Source organism: Mesocricetus auratus, unplaced genomic scaffold (assembly GCF_017639785.1).
Source record: "Mesocricetus auratus isolate SY011 unplaced genomic scaffold, BCM_Maur_2.0 Super-Scaffold_100691, whole genome shotgun sequence".
Lineage (NCBI taxonomy): Eukaryota > Metazoa > Chordata > Mammalia > Rodentia > Cricetidae > Mesocricetus > Mesocricetus auratus.
The window spans coordinates 5,197,977-5,220,261 of NW_024429267.1; the positions used below are offsets into that span (position 1 = coordinate 5,197,977).

At 50.7% G+C, this 22,285-nt stretch overlaps 1 protein-coding gene across 2 annotated transcripts in view; it reads left to right on the forward strand.

Annotated features, from left to right (window-relative positions):
- Nucleotides 1-22,285, forward strand: part of Igdcc3 (immunoglobulin superfamily DCC subclass member 3) — a 44,448-nt gene that overhangs the window by 17,177 nt on the left and 4,986 nt on the right. For both annotated transcript variants that reach the window (XM_040740171.1, XM_040740172.1), the window contains exons 3-8: nt 17,939-18,083; nt 18,400-18,530; nt 18,896-19,033; nt 20,341-20,499; nt 21,453-21,618; nt 21,899-22,146. In XM_040740171.1, the coding sequence (XP_040596105.1) occupies nt 17,939-18,083; nt 18,400-18,530; nt 18,896-19,033; nt 20,341-20,499; nt 21,453-21,618; nt 21,899-22,146 (987 nt within the window). The remainder of the gene's footprint in view (nt 1-17,938; nt 18,084-18,399; nt 18,531-18,895; nt 19,034-20,340; nt 20,500-21,452; nt 21,619-21,898; nt 22,147-22,285) is intronic.

Here is a 22,285-nt window from a genome sequence, read left to right on the forward strand (position 1 = left end):
CATTTCTGTTTGAGTGAGTATTTAAATCTTATAAAATAAAGGTAGTAGGCTGGGAAGATGACTTGCTCCATAATGTGATTGCCATACAAGCATAAAGACCCCAGTTCTGATCCCTAGCACCCATATAAAAGTCTGACACAGCAGAGCATACCCAGTCCCAGTGCTGGGTAGGCAGAGACAGGAGGACCCTGGGGCTTTCTGGGCAATTATTCAGTCTAGCCAAATTGATGAGCTCCAGGTAAGCCTATCTCAAAAATGAAGGTGCTGGGGTCAGCCATTAAGAGCACTTGCTGTTCTTCCAGGGGACCCCAGTTCAATTCCTAGCACCCACTTCCAGTGGCCAGGTTGCTCACAACAGCCTGTAACTCTAGTTCCAGGGAATCTGACACACTCCAATGGCATGCGCTATGTGCCTGCACGCACATGCACACAGATAAATAGAAATCTTTAAAAAAATTTAAAAAAAAAAGAATGAGTGAGAACCTGACATTCAAGCTCTAGCCTCTGCATGCATGTGCACACATGAACACGTGTATACACATGCCTTCACATACATACACACAAAGTGAAGGTAGTGGACGCTATCAAATTAAAAATTATCTTTGATCTGCTACTAATAGCTGTTTCCTTGGATAAAGCCTTTTTCTCTGTAGAAAAGCAAACACTAAACGTCATTTCCTAGAGTCTTGTGGTTCTGCCGAAGGGGCTCAGGAACGGGAGGTGGAGGAGGAAGGAGGAGGGAGTGGGTCTGGGGTGGGGGCAGCCCCAGACTGCCTGTCTCCCCCCCAAACACAGCAACTCCGCTTTTATCTCTTTGTTTTGTTCTGGTGTTCTCTAAATTGACTAACTAGGCAGATCTTTCAAATGTAAGTAGTTCACAGCAGCAGGTGTTGTGAAGCCAAGCAGGCTTAAAAGGTCCCATACAGCCTTAGGCAGAAGAAATAAGAGTCTATGACAAAGATTTACTTAGAGTTATGAAGGAAAACACTGTGATCACATCTAGGGCTGGGACCAGGGTTCCACTAAACCTTGTTTCGAAATTGGTTAAGGAAAACAATGAGCTAGACTTAAATTTTGAAAGCATGCTTTTCACCAGTGATTACAACCAGTACTCGGTAATGTTAAACACATTTGCTTACAGCAAGGAACTGGTTGGTGGCTGCTCATTCATTCATTCATTCATTCATTCATTCATTCCCTCCCTCCAGTGTCATTCTATACAGCCCAGAGTGGCCTGGGACTCACGATGTAGCAGAGGATAAATAACCTTTAACTTCTGATTCCCTGCCTCCTGGGTGCTGGGATTATGCAGTACTGGGGACAGAACTGGGCTGTGTGTGTGTGTGTGTGTGTGTGTGTGTGTGTGTGTGTGTGTGTGTGTGTGTGTTACTATCCAAGCTGCATCCCTAACCTTGTATTCTTTAGTGCTAGTTCTCAAAAACTAAGGGGTTGGCTGCGGTTGCCTGTGGCTGCCTGCAAAGGGATTTTAATGTTGTTGTAATGACAGGGACATTACAAAATTCTCAGGTGCAGGGAGAATTTTTTGGTATGTGTCAAAAAGATAATGCTCACTAAAACCAGGCATGGTGGCTCACACCTAGAACCCTGGGCAGAACAGAGGGCAGAGGGAAGGCACTCCTCACATGAAAGGATGCACTGTCTGTGCTACCCTAAGGCCCATGTCTTTTTTGGTAGTGATGAAGCAAAGACAACAGCGGCCGCCCCGCCGATGCAGCATCTTACACAGGACCATCACCTTGCCCATCTGTATCCGTTTCCTGTAGTTCTGATCGATTTCTTAGCTGAGCTAACTATCCTAATAGATGAAGAAATGCCTCAGGCTTGACTGGTTTCTGATGAGGAGTCATTTTCACCTTTGTTGCCACCTATCAGCCCACCACCCTGCTATCAAAACCCAACGTTTGTCTCGGAACTTCGGCCTCGGTGCTTCTGAGTTAAATCCTGGCCTCGCAGCTTCCCCCCTGCCGTTTTTTTTTTTCTTTCTTTCTTGTTTGTTTTTGTTTTTTTTTTTTTTTCCTATTTCTTCTAAGCTTTCCTGAGTCATTTTACTCCTTCTCTAAACTTTTCGGTTGCTTTCAGTTGGTGACCTACAGGTGGGCACCAAAGTGGACAGTTCCCCCCACTCTACCGCCAATGGTTTCGTGTGTTCTCACGAAATCTAATTAGGTCCTGGTGAATGCAGGCCTTTCCTGGCTTTCAGAGTCAAGCATGGAGCGGGAGACGAGAGGAGGTGATTGCGAATGGAGAAGGCAGGCTGAGGAGCCAGGAGTCGTTCGGAGCGGGAGGGGTGCTCCAGTCACGTCCATCATCTCTTTGGGGGGACAGGAACTGCTGCCTCAGTTTCCCCTTACCAGAGCAGGGGGCCAGGCACAGCTCGGGAATTCGAAACCCTGGGGAGGGAGGGGGTGGCGGGAAATGGTGCTTTGCTCGCCCCAGCGACATCAAACCCTCGTTTGGCGTGCAAGGACAATGGCTGTCTTATTTTCTCCATTCGCCGCGCACAATGTCGGATTCTCTCATTCACCCGCGGTGGTGCGAGCGAGGTAATTAGCCAGTGCCATTCAGCGCGGACACTATTGCTATGCGGGGGGGGGACGAGGACGCCCGCGTCGGCCCGGATTAGCCGCGGGGCGGGGTGTGCAGCTGCGGCCACTTCAAAGGGGCCCGGCGGGCCGGGCGGGCTGTGGGAACCCGGCCTGCCTCCTGCGGGAGCGCCCGCCGCCGGCGCCTGCACCGCGCACTGAGATCGCGCATCGCGCGTCTTGCGCTCGGGCTGCGGAGATTCCGGGCCCGGGCTGTGCGGTGCCGCAGAGGCTGGTGTCGCTCCGCATCACCCTCCCACTTTCATCTGGACCTCAAGTGCTTTTCTCCCTTTGAGTCTCGGGAGTCAAAGGCCAAAGGGGAAGAAAGGAGGGAAGGGAGCGAGGGGGATGGGGAGCTTGACACAAAGCAATGACCTCCGAGGAGTGGAGCAGATGGTCCCACTTACTCCTGCCGCTGAGCGAGCGAGACTCTCAGGGCCCCCGGCTCGGGCCCTGACCTCGCTCGCCCGCCCCCCGAATGCCTCTACCGGGCCCCGCGGGGGCTGAGCTCTGAAGGCTCCCCCACCGCCTGCTGCCCTCTGCGCCTTGCCTTGCCTAGGGCGCTGGAGTTGGGATACTAGGACCAGCAGGCCTTCAGGAAGAGGTGGGGGGCTGGGCTGAGAATCTGCCCTTGTGGCTGTTCTCAAGAACCTGCATCGTGCCAGAGGTGCCCAAAACTAGCTAAGTATGTAAGTCCTGTAGCTTTGGTAGAAACGGATTCTTGACGCCTTCATCCACCCAGGCCAAGGAACCTCTGACAGTGGAATACTGCTGTCTGCAGTGTTAGGCAGAACTCTGGGTCGCTGGGATCCATAAGCAAGTTTGGGAACACCGGTCTGTCCAACTTTTAAAATTTCACTGAAGAAGCTTAGGCTAAAGTAGAGGGAATTGTGCAAAGATGGGGACTCGAGTGGGGACAGCTCTCATTTTGTAGAGTGCCTGTCTAGCACGCATGAAGCCAGTACTTCACAAACTGGATGCCATAGCCCACATGTGTAATTCCAGCACCTGGGGGGTGGAAGCAGAAGGATCACAAGTTCAAGGTCGACCTCCGCTACATCAGGTTGCAGACCTGACTGCTATACAGGAGACACTGTCTCAAAATAAGATGATGAAGAATGACTGACCTCCTAGACCATTCAGAGTAGACTACAGTTTATGAGGACTTACTATTTATTGTTTTATTGTGTATGTTCTCAGTGCTACAAAGAGGAGGGCAAGTTAATCTGTTCTCTGTTCTCATGGGACTCATAGTCCACAGATATGTAGAAAGATATGTAGGCACTTGACTCTACTAATACAGTTTTGGTGAGGACTGGGTGGGAGCTGTAGGTAATACTGTTTCTTTTGGGAGATGTGGAAGATGGAAATATTTGCAGGGGAAAGTATAAAATAGTTTCAGGCCAAATGAAGAGGAAAAGCAAAAAAAAAAAAAAAATGAGAATAAGCTTCTGTGGTATAGTCCCGTGCGCTGTTCTACACCTTTAATACCAGCAGCACTCAGGAGGCAGAGGAAGGCAGATCTCTGTGAGTTTGAGGCCAGCCTCAAACATAGGTCTACATAGAAAGACCATGTCTTTTTTTTTGGGGGGGGCAGTAGGTTGCTAGGGAGATGGCTCAGTGTTTAAGAGCACTTGCTGTTCTTGCAGAGGATCTGGGTTGGGTTCCCTGTACCTTTTTTTGTTTGGTTGGTTTTTTGTTTTTTGGGACAGGGTTTCTCTGTATTGCTTTGGAGGCTGTCCTGGCACTTACTCTGTAGACCAGGCTGGCCTGGAACTCACAGAGATTCACCTGCCTCTGACTCCCGAGTGCTGGGATTAAAGGCAAAGGCGTGCACCACCAACGCCCAGCTTGGGTTCCCTGTACCTTATAACCATCCTTAATTCTAGTTCCAAGGGATCTGGTGTCCTCTTCTGGCCTCTGAGGTCACTTATTCATGCAGGCAAAATACCCATACATATAAAATAAAACAACTCTCTTTTAAAAATCAAAACAACCATGGAATATTCAGGGAAGGAAAACTTACCTTATATGACTGCAGAATTGCTGTCTTTTGAGTGTAGAGAGCTGAAATCCCCTAGTATTGAAGACCATGAATGCCAATCTAAGTAGAGTCCTCGTATAAACGGCAACGGAAAGACACTAACCACACTTTAAGAACATCATGGCTTTGGGACGTTTGGGAGGAGAGACACAAGACTGAAAGAGAGACAGGTGGAGGGGGTGTGCTGTTACAGCAATAGTCGCAAGTTACAGACCCTAAGCCAAGGCAGTAGGGAAGAAACGGGAGGATGAGTCTGTATCAGTTAGCCATGGGAGGGAGGGCAGTGCGTCCATGACTCCTTTCCCTACAACCTGGGCCCCTGGCACACGGTGGGGCTATTAATAAAGTATACAGGAAGAAGAGAGTCTCCTCTTGAGTAGGTCTGATGATGCCTGTGAGTTCATGGGAAAAACGTTTGGAACTCTCTGCAGATGTTTCCTAAGGAGTTAGGACACCTCCAACCACTGTCCCACTCCACAGTCCTCCCAGGCTTAGGGACCTCCTACCTCCCGAAAATAGACTTGTTCTAGAGAGCTGCAGGTCTCCATCTGTTGGGTTTGGTGTTGAGGCACCAGACATTCTAGGAAACAACAGCATGCCTTGAGATATAATGCAGAAGTTCCCTTTGCTGGATGAGGAGGGGACATTGCCTAGTGTTGTCCTAGAATCTTTTTGAGTTTTTAATTGTGTGTGTGTGTGTTCATGAATGCAGATGCTCCTGTGTGTTTGTGTGTGTGTGTGTGTGTTCATGAATGCAGATGCTCCTGTGTGTGTGTTCATGAATGCAGATGCTCCTCAGTGTGTGTGTGTGTGTGTGTGTGTGTGTGTGTGTGTGTGTGTTCATGAATGCAGTTGCTCCTGGAGATCGGAGTTCTCCTTTGAGCTGTAGTTATGTGATTGTAAGCTTCCCAACGTGGAGATGGGAAATGAACTCAAGGGCCTCTGCAAGAACAGTATATGCTCTTAACCACTAAACCACCTCTCTAGTCTTTAAGGAAACAACAATGGCAACAACAAACATCCCCAAGGTCTCATGTAGCCCAGGCTGGTCCCAAACTCAATATGTAGCCAAGAATGACCTTGAACTTCTGATCTTCCTGCTTTTCTTGAGTTCTGAGAGCACATGTATGTGGTGCTGGGGGTGGAACCCAGGGCTTGGTGCATGCCAGGCAAGCACTCTACTGAGGGAGTTGCATCTGCAACCCCATTTTAGAATCTTAAGTAATCTCTTTTCCATTTTTAGGTCCAGTAATACCTTTTCTATCCTCCTCCACATCCATTTTACAGACGAGTAAAACCAAGGTTGGAATTGAAAAGGCTGCATAGCCTGATGGGAGCAGTGCCTGATCCAGCTTGCCTCTCTGTTACCTAACCCCTACTCCATCAATCCCTACAAATACTAATATATGGCGGTGGAAATTTGGGGGAAGTGTCTGTTTTTGTTGAGTTGTCCTGGTGGTCATGTGAAAGCAATTTACTTAATGGCTCCAGCCTGGGCCCCCTAACCAGACTCCCTTCCGGGAGGTGCGAGAGATCCGGTGTCCGGACCAGAACAACGGAAGTTAGGGATATGGTGGGACCCGGCAGGTTTACATAAAGAAGATTGGTGACCCTGACACTAGCAGAGACACACAGTCTGCATAGAGAGGCTCTGCTGGACCTGGGCATTTTCAAATCCAAAGCAGAGATTCATTCCTAGGTCCACCCCCACCCCCTGACCTGCACCACAGGCAGCACTCGGTGCCTTGAAGTTTGCATCTGGGTAACACTTTGTAATTTAGCAGCCTTAACTCCCCAGTTGTACAGGGGGAAAAACAAAACAAAAACTGAGGCCCAGAGAAGGACTTTGACTTTACCATGATTGCATAGCAGTTACTTGAAGCGTTGGGTGGGGCCTCCCTCTCCCCCCAAAGAAGCCAATGCCAATTCACCATGCTTTGCCCTCCCAACCTGAAGAAAAAAAAATACTTCTCCATTTGTATATCCCACTGGGGTATCCTCCCCACTCTGGAAAGATCGGTACCTCAGATTTTCTGATTGGAAGTGCCGGACTGCTTAGAAAAGAGCCACTTGGAACAAGCACATCTTGGCTATTTATTTACCTGTGTTAATAGAAGCTAGGGGCCATTAGTGTGGTGATAACACCACCTCATCACTGTGCTTTTCTGCATTAGTCACACTCTATAAAACCACCAAACCCTGGGGCAATTAAACTAAAGTGAAGCTTGCTGTGTGTGGGTATCTGTGACCCTGATCAGGAGCGATGGCTGCAGGGTCTAAGATGTAGGACATCCGTGTGTCTTCCTGTGGGCATACCAGCTATATTTGAGCACTGTGTGAATGTGTAGTTTCTTACGGAGGGCAGCTGTGATGCTGGGAAACAGCTCTCAATTTGAAGTCAACCCACCTTGAGTTCAAACACCTGCTTTAATTCCAGGGATTGTCTGTGTGATCTTTATCAAATTCTTTTTTTTTTTTTAATGTGCATTGGTAGTTTGCCATGGGTGTAGGGTCTCCTGGAACTGGGGTTACAGACAGTGGTGAGCTGCCGTGTGGGTGCTGAGAATCAACCTTGGGTCCTCTGGAAGAGAAATTAGTGCTCTTAACCCTTGAACTATCTCTCCAGTTGCTTTATCAAATTCTTAACTTCCCTGAGCCCTAGAAAAACTGGCAATCCTTACCACACATGGTTGTTGTGCTAATATAAGTATTATGGGCCTGGCTTTTTTTGTTTGTTGGTTTGTTTGTTTGTTTTCTTTCAAGACACAGTTTCCCTCTGTAGATCTGGCTGTTCTGGAACTCACCTTGTAGACCAGGCTGGCCTTGAACTCAAAGATCCACCTGCCTCTGCCTCCCAAGTGCTGTAATTAAAGGCATACACCTGGTTCCCAGGACCTGTTTTCAGAGCCATGTTTTAAAAATCTTTGTTTTATGTGTGTGGGTGTTTTGCCGATATGTATGTCTGCATACTACATGTGTGTCTGGTACTCTTAGAGGCCAGAAGGGGGCATTGGATCCCCTGCGACTACAGACTTTTGTGAGCCACAATATGGGTGCTGGACACCAAACCTGGGTTCTCTGGAAGAGCAGCCATTGCTCTTAACTGCTGAGCCATCTCTCCAGTCGTGACAGCACATGAGAGCCTAGTAATGATTTCACTAGTTTTTTTTTCTTCAGAGTGTGATGGGAACGTCACACACTGACGTTGGGTGCGGCAGCTTTGTTCCTGGGATGCCAGAGCTGATGTTGGCACTCCCATTCAGTATGTGTGTGTTGAATGATTGCTCACAGTGGGCTCAGCAGGTTTGTTGTGTGGCTGGGACAGGTGACTGCACTTCCTGAAGCAAATACCAGGATGTATGTTCACCTGATATGTGGCGTGAAAACAGGACGAAATACTTGGAATTCGGTCTGCCTTTGAAACCCCAGCCTCGGTGGAAGGGCCACACAGACTGGAGTTGGGGTGGGGGCTTTCTTACATTTCTCTGTCCCCCTTTGCCCCACCCCCCCAATGCTCCAGAGGCCACCACCATGTGGTGTCACATCTACCCTTAGGCACACATACTTAATAGGCAAGCACACACTCTCCAGGCATACTTCACACCCTCCATGGGAGGCTGGAAGTGGAGGAGGAGGTACCCAGGGAAGAGCTAGAGCCTCCAAACTTCCAGGCTAAGTGATTAAAAGTAGGGCTTTGCAGAGTTTTAGTCTCCTTGGCCCCGACCCTGGGTTCTCCTGCTGTCCTGCCTTTGACCTACTGTGGTATCCAAGTTTGGAGGTTTCCCAGCCTTGCCGAGGTCAGTAGTTGGAAGCACAGACTTTCCTAAGGAGAGTGCAACCCCCTCCACACGCCATCGCGCACCACCACTCCCCCTTCCAGGGCCTCCATTTGTCAGAGGTGGCTGCAGAGGGGTGAGCTGTGGATTTATGGCTGGGGACTTGAAAGACAAAGTTGCCTTTTGTGTTAGAATTGGGGCCAGGGTAGGGGAGATTGGTGAGCTGGTGGTGGAGTCAGAGGGTGGGAGAGAAAGCCTGGGGTTCAGAGACCCAAGAAGGGGTCAGCAGCTCCAGGGATGTAGAGGTTTCTCAGCAGGATCACCTGGTAAAATCTGGCCAGCAAAGACCAGCAAGCTTCTGAGTCAACCACAGTCTTATGAAGCTGTCTGTAGGTCCATCTGCCCTCCTCTGCGATTCCAACATCCACATGGCCCTTCCCACTTCCTAGTGCACATTTGGATTCAGAACCCCAGTTCTATCCACGGGCAAGTCCACAGGACTACTGAGTTGTGCTTTTGACCATCTTGATGACCACAGCTGGCCAGGGTGTCTTGCTCCTTAACAGAGCTAAAGTCAAGGGCTAGGAGAGGTCTGGATGATAGGGAAATGCGAACAGTGTTAGGAGGATAGAGCCTGGGCCAGGTAACTGTGTCTAAAGGCCGGTGTTTCCTACCCTGGGGTAAGGGCAGCAGGAGCAATACAGGGTCCCTCACCATCTCCGCCCTCCTTCCCCTAGTCTTTTTGGAATGGGGCATTTACAGAGGTGTCCCTGGGATTAAAGAGTATGTGAGGTGGGGTACAGCCCCTTGCCCTCCAAAGCCTCACTGCTGGTTCTGCTGAATGGGTCTGGACGGAGGCCAGAGTCGCCATCGGTGCCTAGTTCAGCAGGTGTTTTAACTATGCCTCAGAGAGCCACATCCAACACTGGGAATGAGCCTGGCCAATAAAGACAGAGTTTATGGGCTTCATAAACATTTTACTAGAGAAATCAAGGCCTCGATTAGCCAGCGGCCTCTTCCAACTGACAGCTTGTCTCTATGAAACCTCCAAGCAGAAGTCAGATAGAAGCGACCACCCTCTGGTTAAAACCCTGTTGTCCCCAACCCCCACGAACTCCCTCCCCATTCACCATCCTCTTGGGAATTCTCTTCAGTGGCAGATCCAGGGGGCTTGAGGTGCCCACCTCTGCTTTGTCCTCTCCTCGGAAAGATTGCTCGACCCTTGACGGAGTCCTCCATCTCCAGCCTTGCTCGTTCATCTCCTCGTAGCTCTCTTTAAGCTCAGTTTCCCTGATCCCCTCCAACAGTAGACAGCAGCAGGCCCAGTGAGGAAAGTACGCCTGTACTTTATAAATGAAAACAACAGAAGTTCTGAGGACCAGCTGAAATGTCAAGCACATGGCTCTCACCCCAGAGGCAGAGGCAGGTGGGTCTCGGAGTTTTGAGGCCAGGACTTCCCACCCCTGGGAAGTAAGTTCCAAGCCAGCCAGAGCTGCACAGTGAGGCTCTGTCCCAAAACAAAAAGCCAACGACAACAGCAAAGAAGCTCTCAGAGTTCATAATAGTGAGCTGAAGTTGGGATGAGCTGTAGTGTTGAACTTTGAACTCGGTTTTGTGTGATTCCAGAGTCTTCCGTGACATCTGTACCACTAGTCCCAAAAAGTTCTTAGCAAATACTTCCCAACTTGGGACAGGACAGAATCTTGCCATGTGAAGTCACCTGGCTCACAGGTCAGCATACCAAATGTGGGCCTTGTCCTCTTTTTGTGTTCATGTGGCCAAGAGGAGGGCGAGCTGTGAGCGGCGGGGGGACAGGAATGAAGATGGACAGAAGGGGTCCTTTTTGATGGGCAGCAGTGAGAAAGAGGAAGAGAGAAGCAGTTAGGGCTCTGAAGCCTTCAGCTGAGCACTTTCGACAGAGCTTTGTGATGACTGAAATTCTGCTGGGTCTGCCCCACAGCCAATAGCCGACTTATGCCTGTGAGCATTTGAAAGGTGCCAGGAAGCCTAAGTGACTTAGACAAAAAAATTTACATCTTTTTTATTATTTTATTGGTTTTCTGAGACAGTGTTTCTCTATGTAGCCCTGGCCTTCCTGAAATTCATTTTGTAGACCAGGCTGGCCTTGAACTCAGAGATCTGCCTGCCTCTGCCTCTCAAGTGCTGGGATCAAAGGCGTGTGCCACCAACGCCCGGCGAGAATTTATATATTTTTTAAAGATTTATTTATTACATATACAGTGTTCTGCCTACATGCCAGAAGAGGACACCAGATTGAATTGTAGATAGTTGTGAGCCACCATGTGGTTGCTGGGAATTGAACTCAGGACCCCTGGAAGAGCAGTCAGTGCTCTTAACCTCTGAGCCATCCCTCCAGCCCCCGAGAATTTATATTTTTAAATTGAATTTATTTCATTATTTTCAGTACATTTATTTTTAAGGGAGTGAGGACTCACATGCTATGGGCTATGTGTGGAAGTCAGAGAACGACTTGCAGGAGTCAGTTCTCTCCTGCACTGTGGTCTCAGTGATGGGATTTAGTCCTCGGGCTTAGCGGCAAGCACCCTCATGTGCTAAGCCATCTTGCCAACCCTAATTCTAGTAGAAATGTATAGACACTAGATGGCCAGAGCTTCCTTTAGAAGATGTGTGTCCAGACAACCGCCATCTCAGAAGTTAGGAGGACTGTTGTGCAGAAACAAGTTGAGGTTTTCAGATCCTCATTTGCTAGTGAGAGTATTTTAGTGCCATAGGCAATTAAATCCTCTAGTAGTCACATTTACAAGAAAGTAAAAACAAAACACAAGTATAGTTTACTTTATTTATTTATTTATTTGTTTATTTGTTGTGTTTTTGAGATAGGATCTCACTCTGTAGCCCTGGCTAACCTGGAACTTGATATGTAGACCAGGCTAGTCTCAAACTCAGAGATCTGCCTGCCTCCTGAGTGCTGGGATTAAAGGCACACACCACCATGCCCAGCTCCCTTTTACTTTTCTTAGGTGCTAACCTAGTGTGTATATTATTTCTATAGGACATCTCAGTTTTACATAGGTACATATCAAGTACCTCATAGCTTCCCACCATACTGTCAGTCCTGTAGCAGTGGGCTTCAGCTTCCCAAATTTGAATCAATTATAAACTGTAGATTGAATATACATATATTTGTTTGTGGGTGGTTGGGGAATGTGCACATGTTTGCACATTCTTTTTTTTTAAAGATTTATTTATTTATTATGTAGACAGTATTCTGTCTGCATGCATGCTTGCATGCCAGAAGAGGGCGCCAGATCTCATTACAGATGGTTGTGAGCCACCATGTGGTTGCTGGGAATTGAACTCGGAACCTCTGGAAGAGAAGTCAGTGCTCTTAACCTCTGAGCCATCTCTCCAACCCATATTTGCACATTCTTATGCAAAATATTTTTTAAAAAGACTTGCATCCAGACTGATCATGTACATGCATTTCCTGTCATTATTCCCTAATGTTTAAGGCCTAAACAGTACAATGTAACACTATCAGCATTTATATTTTATTAATTATTATAAGGAGTAACTCAGGGCTGGGCGTTGGTGGCACACACCTTGAATCCCAGCACTTGGGAGGCAGAGGCAAGTGGATCTCTGAGTTTGAGGCCAGCCTGGTGTACAGAGCAAGCTTCAGGACAGCCTCCAAAACAATACAGAGAAACCCTGTCTTAAAAAAAAAAAAAGAAGTAACTCAGGGACTGAAGAGATGGCTCAGCAGTTAAGAGCACTTGCTGCTCTTCCAGAGGACCAGAGTTCAGTTCCCCGCATTCAGGCCAGGCAACTCATGACTGCCTATAAATACAGCTTCCAACACCCTCTTCTGGACTCCCCAAGCAACTACATGCAAGCACCCCTACCCTCACTCCCACATATAATTAAAAATTAGGTAACTTGGATGATTTAAAGCACATGGGAGGTTTGCCTATTTTATGTAAGGAACAAGAACTTTCACAGATGCTTGTTATCTGCAGAGGGCTCTGGAACTAATCCTTCATGGGTACACAGACATGACAACTTACTGAAGTTCTAGGGGAAAGTTTGAAGCAATTGGTAGCCTTGTCTGGGGTGCAGGCCTGTGCTTGGTGTAAGAAGAAAATGTTACAAGTATCCATGTTGGCTGAGGAGGAGCTGGGTTTCCAGGATGCTATGTGCTTCAGTCCTTGACAGTGATAGATGGATAGATGGGTAGGTAGATGATGTGCATGTGTGCATGTGTGCACATGTGTGTGTACCTAAGTGTGTGTGTGTGTGTGTGCGTGTTTAGCTTCCAGGATCTTTGGATAAGTCTTCTCAGTGAACCCCCCTTGAATGAGTGTATGGGAATGAGGCAGTCAGCTCCCAGAAACCCTTCACCCAGTACCTACTAACTTTGGCTAAGTCTAAGTTTTTCAACTATGTCCACAGCTCCTTTTTGTCATCACACACCGGATAGTAATCTAGCTGCAGCCAAAGGTGGGAGAGCTGCTTCCTTCCCAGGGCTCTGCCTTAACCTTTCACTGCCCCCCCGAGGCCCCCTGGAGCCTGTCTAATCAAATCCAGGCCTGACCTCTGCAAAGGCCCTGGACCAGGCAATAAAATAAGCTCCCCTCCCTGAACTGCTGTAGATCCGGTTCTCAGGAGATCCCGTCCCTCTGGGTGATTTATAGGGGTGTCCAGGACCATTTCCTGTCGTTTCTATTCCCTTCCAAACAAGGATTGCTGCCCTCATTCTCAGCCCCTCTTGCCTCCCCATAACTGGCTGTACCCATGGTGGGCCACAGGGGAGCTGGAAGAGCCTTTTCAAAAGTACACAGGACACAGGCTTGTCACCTCCTTACCCTGCTGCTTCCTTTTGGCCCTCCCACCTGGCAGGGCTCCCACCTACTGCATTACCTGTCCTGTCACCCAGCTGGGAGTGAGGAACCCACAACCGTCCTCAGAGGACCGACGGGTTTCTGCAGAAGTGGCACGCACCAACAGCAAGGGTCACAGCACTGCTTCAACGTCCAGCAGCGAGCGCAGGCCACAGTCGTCAACCACTGTGGTGACTTGTTCAGTGAATTCAGAGTCCCTGCTGGCAACCCCGTGTTCCACATGTGCTTCAGGAACCCTTTCCCCACACAGATAATAACATAAAAGTACCCAGGAACCCAGAACTGCCGTCTCAAGCCCAATCATAAAGGGACCTTATTTTCATTTTCGATTTAGAATCCCACTGTGCAGCTCAAACTGGGCTTGAGTTCATGATCATCCTGCTTCAGCCTCCCTAATACCTGGATTGCACACGAACACTGTCACACTGGCTAAGAACAGATTTCTGTGGGGGTGTGGTAGCTCTCGTCTAGAATCCCAACTCCTGGGAGGCTACAGAAGGAGGATTGCATTGTTTGAGGTCAACCTGGGCTACATAGCAAAATTCTGTCTTAAAAAAACGGAACAAAAGCTAGGTGGTGGTGCACGCCTTTAATCCCAGAACTCGGGAGGCAGAGGCAGGCAGATCTCTGTGAGTTGGAAGCCAGCCTGGTCTACAGAGAGAGTTCCAGGCCAGCCAAGGTCACACAGAGCAACCCTGTCTCAAAAAAAACAAAAAACAAAAAACAAAACAAGCAAACAAACAAAAAAACCAGAACAGAACAAACACCATTCACATACACACACACACACACACACACACACACACACACACACACACACACACAACTTGTGAACCAGATATGCTCTAACTTGACACTAGAGGAGTCCAAAAGCCTGTTTGCATGCAATGAGTGTTTCTCTGTTCCTCCAGCCAGCTCCCCAATAATGACATAGGGACTTATTATGAAAACTCAGCCTATAGCTTAGATTTGTTCCTATCTAGCTCTTATGACTTAAGTTAACTCATTTATATTAATCTACGTTATATCACCTTATATATCCTTCTTGTACCTCCTGTTTCCTCTCCATGTCTCCTGGCATTACTTGCAGGCCTAGATTCATCTCCTACTTCCTCTCTCTCTCCCTGGAAGTCCTGCCTATCTCTCCTGCCTAGCTGTTGGCCATTCAGCTCTTTATTAAACCAATCATAGCAATGTATCTTTACATAGTGTGCAAATATCCCACAGCAAACAAACACACACACACACACACACACACACTACCAGGACACTAGCAGAGCCCTAAGCCTGTTTGAGAGCTGGGAGAACCTTGAAGGTTCTGAGACTCCAGCCTAGCTGGGTAGGCTCTATGGCCTGGAGACTGTGGCAAAGGTTAGCTCAGAATCTGAGGGTCTGGAGGGCACCTACCCCTCCATTTATCCTGCATAAACTAGGTTACTCAGTAAGCCCCAGGCTGACCAAAGAGTAAGTGAAGGACTGGAAGAGGCCAGGGAAGCAGAAGACTTTGTGACAAGAGCACACCTGACAGGCCAGCTGCACTCCTCAGGTGAAGTTGAGGCAACAACTCTATCTTCTATCTATGCTCTTGACTTTCCCTCAGCCTTAAGACAAGGCTGGCTGGGGCTGGAGAAATGATCCAGTTGAGAGCACTGGCTGCTCTTCCAGAGGACACAGGTTCGATTCCAGCACCCACCTGGCAGCTCACGATTGTCTATAACTCCAGTTCCAGGGGATATGACACCCTCTTCTGGTCTATTTAAACAATAGGTACACACATTATAATAGACATAAATGCAGGCAAAATACCCATACACGTAAGATAAATAGTATTTATTTTTGTTTGATTTTTCCAGACAGGGTTTTGAAACCCAGATGTTTTGGAACTCCGTAGACCAGGCTGGTCTCAAACTTACAGAAAACCACTTGCCTCTGCCTCCTGAGTGCTGGGATTAAAGGTGTGTGCTACCACCACCCAGCCTAAATAACATCCTCTTTAAAAAAAGAAGAAAAAGTAGAAGAGTAGCCTGGTTTAACATACAGTCTGCTGCAGGGTTTCCTGGCCTTGGAGGGAGAAGAAACCTGCTGGGGTACTAAGGTGTACCCCACACACACAGAAAGCCTTGGCTTCAGTGCCCCCTTTTACAAGACAAAAGGATTCGCTTCAAAATAGTTTTCAAGCATTTTTGGACAAGCAAAGCAACCCTTCAGCATAAGTGTGCCCACAAGACAGCACCCAGGGCCCTCCGGGTCTGCTCCAATGAGGGCAGTGAGGGCAGGACAGGCCCAGGGGGCCTTCAGGAGTCCAGTGACCTTACGGGTTGAGGACTGACTCCTTGCCCACCCCCTTCCAGCGCTGGCATCCTTCCCAGCAGCTTCATACTCAAGCTCACTGTGCTGATGGTTTTCTTCTGAGGCTGGGGGTTGGAGGGAGGGCTGCTCTGTAAAGGCCAGACCCCGCCATCCCAGCACCTAGACCTGCAAAGCAGCTTCTTCTGTCTCTCCTCAGACCAGTTCTAGGGTCTCCAGGGAGTCCAGCCAGGGGACCTAGGGGCACAAAAGGCTTGATTCTGAAATGAGGAGGCATCCGCAGAGCCATCAGTCCATACCCCAGGTCTGGGATGGGGGTTAGGGAGATACAGCTCCTCCCCAGTGTAGTGAAGAAGGGACATCAGCTCCTACTCAAGCAGGGTCTGGGTGAGGAAGCAAGAGAGCAGACTCTGGAGCCTGGGTGCCCCCCTCCCAAATCTGACTCCAGCCCTGCCTTCCTGGAGGTTGCGCTGGACAGAGCCCCAGAGACTTTTCAACCTCCAACCCTGAACCCTGGGTTGACCCACAGGCCTTTAGCCAAGCACAGCCTTTGGCCTGAGGCAGGGCAGGCTGACCTCTGGGTGCTCCCTGGGGAGCCTCTCATGGAGCCCCAGCTGGACCACTTGCCCTTCCCTCCCAAACCCAGGTTCCAAAGTCCTGTCCACAAGAGCTTTACCCAGTGAGAGACACTCGAGATTAAGCCCCTACACAACACCAGAAACACATGTCTGCCATGGTAGCTGGAAGATTCAAACCCCTACTGTTGTCCAATGGGGACAGTCGGGCCAGATACAGGAGACGGAGCCAGGCTTCCCCGCAAACACCTAGCCTGGAACACGTGTACAAGGAGCTGTGCACACCCATCCACCACACTCCCAGGAGGCCATCAGAGAGGAGGAGGCTGGGCCGGGGATTTTTATGCATGTTTATATTTAATGAACCACATGCAAATGAGATGGGGAATAGCCACAAAGGAGCCAGCCCCCAGAGACTCTCAGGGGAAGGCACAGAGCTCCTCATCCTCATCCTTTCGAGCTGCTGCGATGCTGGAGAGTCCAGAACGGGACTGCGGGTTGAGGGACCCTGAGAAGGGACACTGGGGCCACGAGGAAGGCTGTCCAGGCATGCGGGGGAGTCTAGAGCAGGGACAGCCAGCAACAAGCTCCAGGGTCCCTGCTGCTGTGGGGGGGTGCCCTGTGGGAGGGAGGGAGCCACTGCCCCAATTGATGGAGTGCCAGAGGGGAGGGGCTGCAGCTTGGACAGATGGTGTACCGCCTTCCTGCACTTGAAGCAAAGTGGATTTTAATGAAATCTCAGTCCGGGTGCTGAAGCTGGGAGCTTGTGTGGGAGGGGCCTTTCTCCAGGTTTGCAGTGTGGGGCCTGAGCCAGGGTGGGAACAGGGTGGGAGGAACACTTAACCAGCTGGGGGTACAAGGGGCCACCATGGCCCCCTCTGTGGATCAGAGTTTAAGTGTGAATCTGATCCCCGAAAGGTGGGGAGGGGCCCTTGAATATTTATGACACATTGAAATGTAGATTGGTAGGTTTGACAGTCTTCTGAGAGGCCTGTCACCTTGCATGGATTCACTACCCTCACGGGGCGCTTGTGGAAACTGCAGAAGAACTAACGTGTGTAGGGGGAGAGGACAAGGGAGGAAGAAAACGGTGAAAGCCACTGGGCCCTGGTAAGGAAGAGGCTGGCAAAGCTGCTATTGACAGTGTTCCTACTAGGTAACAGTGGTGAACCAGTCCCCCTCTGGGCCTCAGTTTCCAGTCCTGTAGAATGTGGCACATACTGCTCAGGTCACAGCCGATAAAGAGATGGCAGACAATTTGGGAAAAGTGCCTTTCTCTAGGTGGCCTTCATAAGTGAGGTCCTGGAGACCCTTCCCTCCGAGGGAAGCCTCCACAGCTCCCACATGCCTTGTTAGAGCTTCATCATTCTGGAATTGGTCTGCTCTCCATGTCCACCCTACAGCCAAGGGAAACCGTAAATACAGCCATTACGGTGTTGTAAATATATTCAAAACTTTATGATTTTTTCCTTTTCTCCCTTTTTTGGTAACACGATTGCATGGTTCTCAGTTGTGAACTATGTGTATGACAATGTCTTGTCTCAGCGTCTCCTCCCCAGGTCTCTTAAAGATTATGCCATGTCTGGGATCAGGGTGCCTACCCATGGTGGGGAGGGCCGAGGGGAGGGCTGGTGTGTTTCTTAAGCTACTGTACTGCCTCAAGCAGACAGTACCTCAGTGGGGGCCCCTCACCTCTCCCTCTGCACCTCCACAGTTCACCTTATCTGTCCCCCCTCTTCTGTCTCCCTAGCCATGTCAGACTTCCATGTGCATCCCCAGGCCACCATGGGTGAAGAAGGTGGTGTGGCCCGCTTCCAGTGCCAAATCCATGGGCTTCCCAAGCCCCTGATCACGTGGGAGAAGAACAGAGTTCCCATTGACACAGACAATGAGAGGTGAGTCTCTAGTGTGAAAGACTGAGAGGATGACTGGGTACTGACTTTGGATGCCTTCAGCCTGGGACAGTGCTATTTATGCAAGCTGCAGTTACATGGCTTACTGGGCCCTGATTCTAGGCTCACAAAAGTGTGTGTGAGGATTGCGTGTGGTTGTTATCAAGGTTAGGAGGGTATATCCACCTGAGGGGGGATCCCAGTGAGCGTCTGTGATCACAACACTATGGTTGAGTTAGTGTCCACATCTCAGTTTAATTCCCCGTGGTTTGGGGTCGCAATGACTGTGCTGGTAGTCAGCTGTGCTCTCCCCTAACAGGTACACATTACTGCCCAAGGGGGTCTTGCAGATAACAGGACTTCGGGCAGAGGACAGCGGTGTCTTCCATTGTGTGGCCTCAAACACTGCCAGTGTGCGTGTCAGCCATGGGGCGAGGCTCACTGTGTCAGGTGAGCTCCTTCGGCCCGTCCAGTTCTCTCAGCCACCCCCGCTGGTTTACTGCCGGATAGACCCATTTCCCCAGGGTGACCAAGTATATATGGAGACCCTGTGAGCACAAGCTGAAGGCAGCTAAGCCTGGTCTTTAGTCCTGTCTTCCTGAGAAGCGAGTCTTCCCAATGATCCCTGGGCTCTCCCAGTGCTGGAGGCCTGGCTGGGAGAGGAAGGATGGTTGTCAGGACCCTCAGGTTCCCCAGCCTCTCCCTGTCCTCCGTACTTGGTTTGGGGCTGGTGTGTGTATCCAGGGTCATGAGTGGGAGCGAGGAGGTGAAAAAGCCTCCAGCTGAAATAAGGACGTGTGGTCTTCTCCTCCCAGGCTCAGGCTCTGGGGCCTACAAGGAGCCCACCATCCTTGTGGGGCCTGAGAACCTCACCCTGACAGTGCACCAGACTGCAGTGCTGGAGTGTGTCGCCACGGGCAACCCGCGCCCCATTGTGTCCTGGAGCCGCCTGGGTGAGCCTTATCCGTAGCTCAGCTCTCTGGCCAGCCTACCCCCTGGGAGTGCTGGCCTCATGGTCTCATCACCCAGCTCTGGGGGGACTTAAATTGTGTTTGTTCTCCACAAGGGTCGATCCCCTCCCTCCCTATGGCCTGGGGAGGGGCTGCGTTTCTCTGGAGGTCAGCCTGCTGCTGCATTCTCTCTCACTGCAGGGCTGGCTTAGTTCCCTGGGTTACAGAGTATAGACACTTCTCCCTCAGTGTCTCTCTAGGCCCCAGAACTCTCTCTCTGCAGCCCTCAGCACCCAGTCCCTCCCACCCCACCCTCTGTGCCCTGGCCACACCCCCAGCCATGCAATCCTCAGCCTTCAAAATCCTAGCAAGCATCCCACCCTGGCTCTGCTCCCCCACTCCCAGGCTTGCCTGCTCCCAGGTCGCCCCAGCCCGAATCCCCAGGCAGCAGAAGAAAGTAGTGAAAGGGTGCAGATGGGCCACTAGTCTGAGCCGAAAGGTCACTGGGGGAAGGAGCCTCTAGAGGGTGGGGTGGGGTGGCATTCACAAGGAGACTATGCCACACTAGCAGCTGAGTGATGGGGGAAGGAGGGGCTGTGTGGGATAATGGAGTAGATTTCACCACTTCAGGGTCTGAATGGGGAGCTGTCTCCTTGTGTTCTGGCTGTGCTAATCTGATCCCTGGGGTGGGGGGAGGGCCTGAGTCCCAGGGAGAGGCTGGAAACTGTATGCTACCATCAGGAGCCCCTAGCACTCCAGGGGCCATCTGCTCCATCATTTCCCAAAGTATGGCCTAACGGGAGAAAAAGAACGGCTCAGGGGCCTAACAAGTGTGGGAATCAGAGTTACCCAGGGTTCTTTACTGAGGAACTTCTTGGAGCCTTTGTATTCATGGGCATGTAGTGTGCCTCAGCGTCCTGGAGTAGAACAGAAAATCAGCCATGGCGTTTACAACTGCTGGACAATCCCAAGTCCTCTATGGATTCAAGGAGAAGGGACTAGAAGTACCTACGGGCTGAAGCAGGATGATGTCACTCTAGGCGATGCAGTGAGATGCTGTCTAAAACAAAAACAGTAACAGCAAAAGCAGCCAGCAGTTATCACACTAGAATCAGAACACTAGCCCCTGCCGTTGGGCTCAAGTACTATGTTTCTCTGCTACTTCCAGAGCTCTGCGGAGGGACTGTGCCAAAGCCGTAGGCCAGGGCTTTCTGAAAGAGTGGTAAAGGGATAAGCCTTCTGGAATGGCCTCATCCTTCCCATCCTTTACACTCCTGCCACAGCTCATTCTCCCTCTGCTTCCATTGCAGATGGCCGCCCCATCGGGGTGGAGGGCATCCAGGTGCTGGGCACAGGAAACCTCATCATCTCAGATGTGACCGTCCAGCACTCGGGTGTCTATGTCTGTGCAGCCAACAGGCCTGGCACCCGGGTGCGGAGGACAGCCCAGGGCCGGCTGGTGGTACAAGGTACAGAGCAGCCAAACCCTTTCCATGCCCCCTCAGCATCTGCCTGTGCCAGAGACCAGTACCTTCTGTTGCTGCCGCTGTCTGTCCTCACCCTAGCCCTGACCCTCACCCCTCTTAGGTCTCTGGCCAGGTCACAGGCAGCAGGTCTCCCCCAGAACAGGACTACCAGCGCCAAGAGGGATGTGCGTTCTCTGGCCTGCAACCCATGTGCCCTGCACCCGTGTGTGCCTCCCCTCCACCTTGGAAGGCACTGCCACTTTCTGATATCAGCAGGCCGCTCCCCTGGCTCACCCATGGCCCTTCTTCCCGTGGAGCCGTCTCATTCGCACGTGTGGCACTTCCACGCTCACACCTGCCTGCTGTGCGTGCCAGTGCGCCTGTCAGCCCCCTCCCGCTCAGCAGCTCCCGCCCTGCTCACATGGTGTGGGGCCTGCAGCCAGCCTCAGTTCCCACATCCAGGCCTTTCCCTGGCTGTATCTCCTCCCACGGCATGGGCATGGAGATGGGAAACAGGGGATTAGGAACTTAAATGCCGTTTGTTTAGCATGTTATATGCTGTTAATCTGTCCACAAGAAAGTGATGGAGTATTCCATTCCTGGATGTTAATAGAGGCTCCAGGCGGGGGATTGGAGGGAAGTGGAACTGGGTTGTGAAGGGGGGGCTCATCCATCTCTTGTCATTACAGCCTTGGAGGTGCAGCCAGCCCTATTAGCACATTTATTTATTTAACAATTTCCGGAGCAGGGAGCTCCGCTTGATTGCTTTCAGACACAGATGTCAGTCTCTTAAATAGTCCTTAAGATGGAGTCCTAGTCCTAGATGCTGGGGTGAAGAAGGAAGAGAGGGAGCCCCTCCTGGCCCACCTAGCGTAGGCTTCTCTGACATGCTACCCTTCCTCCTCACCCGTGGCTGTCCCTGTTCCTCTCTACATGACCCCTCTGTGCCCACTCAGCCCCAGCAGAGTTTGTCCAGCATCCTCAGTCCATCGCCAGGCCGGCTGGGACCACAGCCATGTTCACCTGCCAAGCTCAAGGTGAGCCACCCCCTCATGTCACGTGGTTGAAGAATGGACAAGTGCTGGGTCCAGGAGGCCACGTCAGGCTCAAGAACAATAACAGGTGTGTGTGTGTGTGTGTACGTGCACACGCGTGTGCGCACAAGCGCTCCAGCTCATGCTCATGCATGCTTCATGCGGAGGTGCCATCATGGAAAGAAACAGTGGTCTGAAATAAGTGACCCAAATACACTGTGTGTCTCTAGCCAGAGGAGGGTGGTAAGACGGGACTGAAATCTTGCACCTGCCACCCTTGTGCTCATGAGTCTCGCTCAGACAAGAAGGGGCTCGGTCTCTCAGGTGGGAGGTATGGTCCCCCTCTGAGGCTCTCCCTCCCCCTGCAGCACACTGAGCATTTCTGGAGTTGGTCCTGAAGATGAGGCCATCTACCAGTGTGTGGCTGAAAACATTGCTGGCTCCTCCCAAGCCAGTGCCAGGCTGACCGTGCTGTGGGCCGAGGGGTTGCCAGGCCCTCCACGCAACGTTCGCGCTGTCTCCGTGTCCTCCACCGAGGTTCGAGTGTCTTGGAGCGAGCCTCTAGCCCACACCAAGGAGATCATTGGCTACGTCTTGCACATCAGGAAGGCTGCCGGTGGGTAGTGATCATCAGGAGAGCTCTGTCACCCCCACACACACACTCACTGTAGCTAACCCTCTGAACCACACACATCCTGACCCAACACCTTCCTTTTCTTCCACACCCCGCTCCCTGACCACCTCATTTCACCGAA